Genomic DNA, 8,562 nt, shown 5'->3' with positions numbered 1-8,562 from the left:
TTTTTAAATTCCGCTATAAACTGTGTTTTCCTGTCTGGGGAGAAGTGCCAGCCATTTTGGACTAGCGACAACACCTAGAAACAACCGAATTAATGGCGTTACACAATTGTACACACATACATGTACATTTAAAAACTGACCCTGTCATTTATGTGCTTGTGACAAAAATACGTGGGCAGGTTCATAAACAAAATAAGCTAGGGTGTAAGTGATTATAAAAGATTATTTAGTCGTTCCTATCCTCATACAAGGGACTATATCTTTCCTTGTCTACCGTCAATTTATGAACCCTTTAGGTTAATTTATGAACACCCTCCTTGACCATGCCCTCCTGTCAATCAATGCGTCAATGTCAAACGACGTCAAAGAAGTCTGTGGTCAAAGACAATAGTTAATATTATTATATCTGAATTATTATTTAATTTAATCATTTCAATTAAATAGTACACAAATTATAATAATAGGGTGATTGAAACGGCATTGTTGAAGTACCATGGACTCCATTGGGGCGGAGGTGGGTCAAAAAATGCGGGTAAGACAGTTAATTAAGGTTAGAATTGAAGTAAAGCTGCTAATTTTCCTATTTTCAGAGTGCAATCAAAGCGAAGCTCATGGAACTGGAGTGCTATGTCGGTACGGTAACCATTCTAATCACCCAACAGTTTCAAAAAATGTTAACTTAGCCACAGTCACTTACCTGCAATTTACAGCCATAATTCATTAAATGTGGTTTCAGATGAAGAACTGCCCGATTACATCATGGTAATGGTTGCTAACAGACGAACCAAATCCCAGATGAACGAGGACCTGAATTTGTTTCTGGCCTCCAAAACTCCGACTTTTGTCAATTGGCTGCATATTGTGCTGAAGAAACTGAAGGAAGTCACTGTGACCAATCCTGATGTGTACAAAAAGGCTCTGAAGCGAAAGAGTGTTGAGTCTATGCCAGACGACAAAAGCAGCCTGAAAGTGAAAAAAGAAAAAAGCCTGAAAAAGGTTTGGAAAATACTGTATGCTGAAATTGGTGTTTCATGAACATGTCTTTTAGCTGAAATCTGAGGTTTTATCCAGCAGAGAGGAAGAGCAACCATCAAGTTCCATCACAGACGATTTGCCAGTTACTCTAAACAAACTGCCAACAAGAAGAGTTATTTTGAGTGACGGCAGTTTAACCAGCAACATCGGTAATTCTATACAGTGAGACGATTTCAATGGAGTTTTTCATTTGATCGCTTTCATTTAAGTTGATGATTCCTTTGATATCCCCTTGCTCTCTGAAGTGAGTGAAAGCATGAACGAACAAGAACTGCAGGACATTGAGAAGAAAATAAGGAACGTTCGGACCAGGCTGGGGCTGTTGGTTGAGAGTGATAGTGAAGATAATCCAAACGGTGTCAAGGACAAAAATGGTAAGTTTGTGAAACGTTTAAGGGCTCGTGAGCTTGAACAATGTGATTTTAGGCGTGAATTCAAGCGGTGCCAGCACACAACAGCTGAGGATTCTGAACAATGAGATCGCAGAAGCCAACAGCACTACCAATCAAAACCAACTTGTACTGGAAGGTTAGTGCATTGTCCAGTTTGCAGTGGATATCTCATTTCATAAATTGCTATTAATTGTAGAAAAAAAGCGCCAACACAAGCGAATAAGCTTTGAAAGCGAGGAAGAAACTCTCGATATCAGGTCAAGATTAAATAAGCTGACTCAAAGTGGATCAAAGGAGCGCTGTAGGGGTAGATCTCCGCCAACACAACGACGTTCCATTTTGGAGCGATTAGGGAAACGATTGTCTAGTCCTGAAAACCCGAGAACCACCGAAGGGTAATACTGGGGAAAGGGCGATTGTTCACCGATTTTGACCCATTTTTGCAACTCAGATCCCGCCGGAGGCTCCCTAGAAGTCCCTCAGCAGACAGATCTGGAAGGACCCAACTCGGCAGTGTTGGTAAAGAGAGAAACCGAAGTCGCAGTCCTTTAAAGACGAAAAGAGAGGTGAGACATTAAAATTGAATCCCGAACGCTACAAACATTTGCTGTGGATTTTTTTCTAGGGAATACTGAGTCGGCTGGGGGTTCAATCAAAAGTGGCCGTGGTTAAGAGGCCAGAAGCTGCCAGCAAAGCAAGCGAGGAGGAAGACGAAACAGTAGTTAGGGAAGTTCAAAGTCTCATCAAAGTAAAGCCGCGGGTTCTGCCAAGCAACGTGGCCCAGCCTAATAAGAACTTGCTCTTAAAGGCAATGGCCGATGCCCAGCGAAGCATCGCCCAAACTCCAAATGTTGGCAAAGAAGTGAAGGTACTTTAAATAATCAATCTTCGCGAAAAAAATTCAGTTGTTAACGGCGAGTATTGTTTTTTGCAATTTGCAGCCCGAACTATTTACGAAGAGATATTTGGAAAAACCCACGCTTCAGACGGATAACGGCGTTAGAAAACCAGCAACGCAAAGAGTGCTGTTGCCGAAAGAAGCGTCTGGCCGACTGAAGGGCAGACTGGAACTGAGCAGCGATGAGTTTGATAGCGATGGCGAATATATTCCCAAACCGGTTAAGAATGCGGAGAGGTGATGAGACTTGACTCAGTTTTAGTTAAACTTCGTTGCAAAACAGGCAGTTTACAGTCACTTTCTTAATTGGGCAGACTAGTAGTAGAATTGTCATGTTAAAATCAGCTTTTGTGTATTTTTAGGGATGTTCCTAGTTACATACCCTCGTCAAAAAGTAGTAGCGAAACTGAATTAATGGGGAATGAGCCAAAAGAAGACAGTACTGTCAAACAACAATTCATTATTACGTTAGATGGGATTGAAAAGTTCGATTTTCTTGCAAAAAAATCGCCAGTTAAATCAAGGTATTGCGGCAACAATCCCGGGGGGGTTAATGGTTTAAAAATGTTGTCGCGTTTTAGACTGGACACACAAGCGCCATCCCCGATTGTTTTTGGGAAAACTGCCAAAATTGGTTTGATGAATAGATCGATTCCGGACGAACTGCCTGTTGTGCGAACGTCGTTTTTGGTGAAAAATAAAGAAAGGTACGACGTAGTGCGAAAAACGTAAAACTAATTTATTTCTTCTGATTCTGATTTATTCTTATATCTGATGCAAAGGGAAAGATTCCTAAGTAAATTTAAAAAAATGTTGCAGGTGTCGATATTGGCCAGCCTGCAGGCAAGGAGACAAATGCGAGTTCGTCCATCCATGCGAACCCTGCCAAACATTTCCTCATTGCAAATTTCGCGACAGTTGCCTGTTTTTGCATCCAAAATGCAAGTTTAGCGCGGGCTGCACCAAGCGAGAATGTCCTTATGAGCACGGTTCATTCAAGGCGCCTCAAAGTAAGTAATTTTCTAGCACGGAAAGCTGGACAAACGTTCTAATTGTGCCAATTTCAGATGCAAAGTTCAGCAACACGTCATTAAGCCTGCAGAGCTGTCGGTTTTTCCCGAATTGCATCAATGTAAATTGCCCGTTTTACCATCCGAAACCGTGCAAATTTGGCAAATATTGCAACAATATTGCCGATTGCAGTTTCGCTCATGATATTTCCACTACTCGGAAAAACATGAATTGGACAAAGTAGACGCTCGACAGATTATGAGTACCTATATTTATTGCATCTGTCTACTTATTTAGCAGGAGGTTTTGCGGGACGTTCATTTTCGATTATTGTTAGTTATATGTGTTGTTCTGCTTTGCCGACGAAAATTTACCTATTGTTCAATCGAGTACTTGATTACATTTGAAAGTAAAGAAAAGGGGCGCAGTGTGATCAAAGATTCATAAAATTCGTGTTTGAAATTAAATAGTTTTTTTTTCAGCGTCGACGCGTACACTAAAAGTCTCTTCATTGGACGGTCGCTCACAATCCGCTCAAATCTAATTAAAATAGATGATTGAACTGACTTCGCGAAATTATGGGGAAACGGATGCTCTTCCAATTGTAAGAAACGATTGTCTACATCCACAGATTTTTCGAAAAAATATTTTTGACATTCATCCTTCAATTGACTGTCGTTCACAATCCGTACTCAACGGATCAAGTAAGAAGCGCAGACCTGAAAGCTGGGGCATTCATGAAGAAAAGGGCGCACGTTTAAATGTCTCAACTTGTGCTTTTTTACCTCTACAGGTTTTCTACATTTTTGAAAGTCCTCTGCAATGAATTATTACTTATAAATCATTCATATGATAAAAAAATCGTAAAATCTCAGTCCAAAGCGTGACTGAATTGAATTTTATGGCATGAAATGCATAACAGGTGCTTAATGCATTTCATACTTGTCTTCATCTATGCTTCCTTTCATTGTTATAACTTACGTTCTTCGACTTTTTCGACAACAGCTTGTTCAGGAATGCATCTTCTAAACTGACTTTATCGAATTGTCGCTCACAAATCGCACTCAGATGATTAAAAATTCGTAAAATCAAAGCAAAATTTAAAGAAGGAAACTAATGAGAAACTTTAACCGTAACTCTTAGGAAACGTCAATGGTTTAATATTTTTTCGGAGACTTATCAAGCCCCAAATCATATTGCTGTCTCCATCTCTCCCATAGAAGAAAGACAGGCATACTAAACATATTGAACTATATATACTCATGATACAAGGTAGAATATTAATCCGTCGAAAACTCGATTGTCGTGCGAATACGACGGCACTGGTTACCACTTTGGTAAAGTGAACAGCTGATCCCATTTAAAATGCATGTAACCTAGACAGATTTTCACTGAATTCAAAACGCAATAGTTCAAAAATGGAAAGTTATATGACGATATGGTTTGCAGCATTGTATAGCTCAATGCTTTGAAAATTGCGTTTGGGACCGGATTTGGGCTTATTGGGAAGAAAAATGCCCTAAATAATTCTTTACAAATTCTCTGATTTTCAGCGTTTTAGCGTGCTGTGTTGCCAGAGTGTCATTTGAGAAATCGGGTTGAGCCAAACGAAATAATGAATTAATTGTATCACATGAATGAATGCACTGTTCATACAATGAATTGATTGTCTCATACAATGAATTAATTGTCGTACAATGAATTCATTGTATCATGGGGTTAATGCGTTTGGGCATGTTTGGGAATTTTGTAGACAAAACTGAACATTTTGCGTTTGGTAGTTGGAAAGTGTACTCTAGATTGTTTGCTACGTTTAAGTATCGGTTCAGAAATATAAAAAATGCGGTGTGCAGTCATTTCATTTGTATTAAAATTTACATATCATCCGCTGCACCACAAACCGCATATTCCGTCGTAAATAATAGGAAAGTAACATTGGGTCATTGTTTGGACTTCCGTCTCTTGAATTGTGATGTACTATTTCTGCAAGGATACATTTTCAACTAACGCTAGACTTTATTGCACAACTGGCAACTGTGCTAATCTACAAAATAAATACATGTTTGTTACTTTTAATTTTCAAGTCTAAAATCTGCTGCAAAGCATCTTGTAATTATAAGAAAGATTTATAAAAAAATAATTAAATGTGACAAAGACTAAATAAGCTATATTTAATCACATTTAGCAGACAAGAAAAAAGTACGCTCGGCAGTGATTTCCACTGACATCTCGCAAATCGACGCAAGATCCTACTTTGTATTCATTGTATCATGATATATACTAACGTTACGTTAGTATATAGTTAATTTTATGCTTTGCCGAGCGCGAAGACTTTAAAAAAACAATTTCTTAGATTACGGACTTTATTACAAAACTATGTTCGTACACGACAATTAGTTGTATATTCTATTCTCCTATCTCTAATACAGTTAAGTCAGCATTGTGTCATGCATAGAGAAAGTAAAAAGTAAAAGTAAATTTTACTTACTCTATGGTGTCATGCAGTGTCATGGGTGCTGATCTCGTATTATTATACAGGGGCATCACTGTGTAGGAATATGTAACTAGTTTAATGACTAAACAAGACTTTGACAAGTTAATGACTAAACAAGACAAGAGTTTATTGACATCAGTTGAACCTGATGAATACCAACAATAAAAGGAATTTTGTTTAAACATATGCACTTCAATTGCTTGAAATTCCATAAGCAATAACTAACCGGACAATGTTGCCATTTAAAAAACAAAAAAGTTGTGGTTAGGAAAATAACAACAAATGAACGCCAAAGATCGAAACCTAAAACCGAGTTTAGATACTCTTTCATTCGCTTGCTAGCCTGCTACAATCAGCGCCAGGGCTTTTCCGGAACAACCGCACTATCCCCTGACCTTGACGAAAGTCATTTGATAGTATTCGTTGCGGGATAAACAAGATATAAAGAAAAAATGCCTTCTAAAGTACTGTCATTACTTTCAAGGATATCGAGACGCAAGGTTGATATCGTAGCACCGGCATTTTGCAGATATTTCCAAACTTCGGGCTTCCAAATGACTAAAGTAAGTTCTAGTAGTTCCTGGATGTTACATAACTCTCCAACAGGAGTTTTTGTTAATTTTGTTTTTTTTTCGCAGGTTGGCGACCGAATTCCCAGTGTGGACCTCTTTGAGGACCTTCCCACCAACAAGGTGAACCTGGGGGAGCTCACCAAGGGAAAGAAGGTTATTGTGTTCGCTGTTCCCGGTGCTTTCACCCCTGGTTGCTCAAAGGTAGGCCCAGAATTACAAAGTCCAAGGCTACTAAAAACATTCGCATAGCAAGCAGATTTCAAGGCTTTGGCTCTTTCAGACGCACTTGCCTGGGTATGTGGCAAAGGCTGCAGAACTGAAACAGCAGGGAATTAGTGACATAATCTGCGTGTCTGTTAACGATCCTTTCGTGATGGCTGCTTGGGCCAAGGATCAGGGCACTGTAGGCAAAATCCGGCTATTGGCTGATCCATCAGCTGCTCTTGCCAAGGCTTTGGATTTGACGGTGGACATCGCCCCACTTGGAGGAGTAAGTGCGAGACAACAACAGCCACTTAGGGCTAATAAATAATGTTGCAGATTCGCAGTAAGAGGTACTCCATGGTGGTGGAAGATGGAAAGATTACTTCTTTGCAAGTGGAGCCTGACGGCACTGGCTTGTCCTGCTCACTGGCCGATAAGATTAAGCTGTAAAAATGCCGTTGTTCCAAAAGACTCATAAATTAGCCTGCTGTAGAAGTTCTACATGATTAAACAACACTGGGCTGCTTATAGTAGATTATTTATTAAGCCAGTTCAATCGTATAAAAGAAATTAACTAAGAGATCTAGCATATCACGTGCAACTACCAGAGGAACAGAAACTTACAAACAAAATAATAACACAGTGATATACAAACGAGTATAAGAAACCACCTTCTTAGAACTGGTCTAGACGGCGGCTTTGCAGTAGTTTGTCTAATGAACGCGCAATCCTAAGTAGGGCTGTGGCTTGTTTTTCCTCTACCTTCACTTTTCGCTGCTTGACCAGCAGCATATCCCTCATAAGGGACAGTTTGTTCTTGCGGAACTGTCCCTCCATTTTCAGTTTCCGCTTCAGGTATCTGATCTTGATCGAGTCGCTTTTGATTAGCTTCTTCATCAGGATTTGCTCTATTGACGCCGTTTCACTACTAGCAGATGCTTGATTTTGCATGTGTAAACTATCCTTGGAAACTTTCGCTTCTGAACCAACCACTGGCTCAGAGCCTTTGTTGTCTTTGTCAATGCTTGTTTTACTCGGTTCCTCAACTATGCGCCAAATGGTACCGCCGCTTCCTCTTTTGGGCAACTTCTGGACATCCCCATTCTGGGGTACATCGACACCTGCTTGCTGCCTGAACAGCCTCACATTCGCCTGAAAGCCCTCCTTCCATTCCTCGGACGTATAGCGAATACCGCCAGGAATAGCGTTCAACTTTTGCACCAACACAGTCCATAGAATGGGATCCACATTGTTTTGCAACAAGGGCACAGTGTGGCACTTCAGGAACTCCAATACTAAACTCTTTTGGTCGGCGTTCACCAGACTTTCTTCAAGAAAGGCACGTTTTGGAGGCTCCTTTTCACCGGGGCAACTTGGCATTTTACTCATTTGAATGGCCCCAATTTTTCAACGGAGAAAGTTTTGCTATTTGAAACTATAGCAACTTGCCACTTTTTTTGGTTATGTCTTCAACCAGTGGCGTAACATGAACCGGGACAATAAAAACAAACTTCTTGCAACTAATATTTCTACACGATACAAATGCGAATTTGCTCATTTTTTGCCATAAAGCATGTCCTAAAAAATGCATTCTCACAACATCAACTTGACTTAAGAATGTTGAAAATTTGGATTATGGATCAAGAAAATCATACATATGTACTTTCATCTTCAAACTAATTTAACTGTTAATAATAAAACGCTAAGGTTGGGAAAAGGCCCTAGATGTCAACACAATCAACACTGCTCGAACATCCTTGTATCCTTAAAATAAAATAATTGTAACAATCACAAGCACGGCAGTGAACCTAAGGACCAGGCCAAGCAAAAAATATGGTTTGGGTTCTTGAATTTTTGAACTCAAAAGCCGTTGTGTGTTCTGAACATTTTGATCCAAGCGATATAACATTGCGAAGCAATGGCATAAAATACCTCAGCCCAGGGACACTTCCAAAG

The 8,562-nt window shown here is 39.8% G+C and overlaps 2 protein-coding genes and 1 long non-coding RNA gene across 3 annotated transcripts; 2 read left to right on the top strand and 1 right to left on the bottom strand.

The window, feature by feature from the left end:
- The first annotated feature begins 336 nt into the window (after positions 1–336).
- Positions 337–3,803, top strand: LOC109542606 (zinc finger CCCH domain-containing protein 14). The gene is made up of 14 exons (XM_048666529.1): positions 337–532; positions 591–633; positions 737–996; positions 1,049–1,184; positions 1,245–1,409; positions 1,462–1,563; positions 1,624–1,822; positions 1,879–1,993; positions 2,053–2,295; positions 2,369–2,562; positions 2,688–2,849; positions 2,907–3,032; positions 3,145–3,335; positions 3,393–3,803. The coding sequence occupies exons 1-14, from the start codon at positions 494–496 to the stop codon at positions 3,578–3,580; spliced, it is 2,163 nt and encodes a 720-aa protein (XP_048522486.1). The 5' UTR covers positions 337–493; the 3' UTR covers positions 3,581–3,803.
- A 1,381-nt stretch (positions 3,804–5,184) lies between these two features.
- Positions 5,185–5,982, bottom strand: LOC109542610. Its single transcript, XR_002172446.2, has 2 exons — positions 5,825–5,982; positions 5,185–5,380 (listed from the first exon to the last, which is right to left on the bottom strand). It is a non-coding gene; the product is annotated as an uncharacterized LOC109542610 (long non-coding RNA).
- A 102-nt stretch (positions 5,983–6,084) lies between these two features.
- Positions 6,085–7,134, top strand: LOC109542609 (peroxiredoxin-5, mitochondrial). The gene is made up of 4 exons (XM_019911900.2): positions 6,085–6,393; positions 6,469–6,603; positions 6,683–6,892; positions 6,943–7,134. Exons 1-4 carry the CDS (start codon positions 6,283–6,285, stop codon positions 7,054–7,056), a joined length of 570 nt encoding a protein of 189 aa, XP_019767459.1. The 5' UTR covers positions 6,085–6,282; the 3' UTR covers positions 7,057–7,134.
- Positions 7,135–8,562: the final 1,428 nt, after the last annotated feature.

This window comes from Dendroctonus ponderosae, unplaced genomic scaffold (genome assembly GCF_020466585.1).
Source record: "Dendroctonus ponderosae isolate FM_Combo_2020 unplaced genomic scaffold, Dpon_F_20191213v2 Dpon_F_20191213_1, whole genome shotgun sequence".
Lineage (NCBI taxonomy): Eukaryota > Metazoa > Arthropoda > Insecta > Coleoptera > Curculionidae > Dendroctonus > Dendroctonus ponderosae.
The sequence above is the reverse complement of the archived record's forward strand: the minus strand, read 5'-3'. Positions and strand labels throughout refer to the sequence as shown.

Coding starts and splice junctions, on each gene's coding strand:
- LOC109542606 (XM_048666529.1), top strand. CDS start 494: ATGGACTCCATTGGGGCGGAGGTGGGTCAAAAAATGCGG. Junction 1,823..1,878: donor AACCCGAGAACCACCGAAGG/GTAATACTGGGG, acceptor TTTGCAACTCAG/ATCCCGCCGGAGGCTCCCTA. Junction 3,033..3,144: donor TTGGTGAAAAATAAAGAAAG/GTACGACGTAGT, acceptor AAAATGTTGCAG/GTGTCGATATTGGCCAGCCT.
- LOC109542609 (XM_019911900.2), top strand. CDS start 6,283: ATGCCTTCTAAAGTACTGTCATTACTTTCAAGGATATCGAGACGCAAG. Junction 6,394..6,468: donor CGGGCTTCCAAATGACTAAA/GTAAGTTCTAGT, acceptor TTTTTTTCGCAG/GTTGGCGACCGAATTCCCAG. Junction 6,893..6,942: donor ACATCGCCCCACTTGGAGGA/GTAAGTGCGAGA, acceptor ATAATGTTGCAG/ATTCGCAGTAAGAGGTACTC.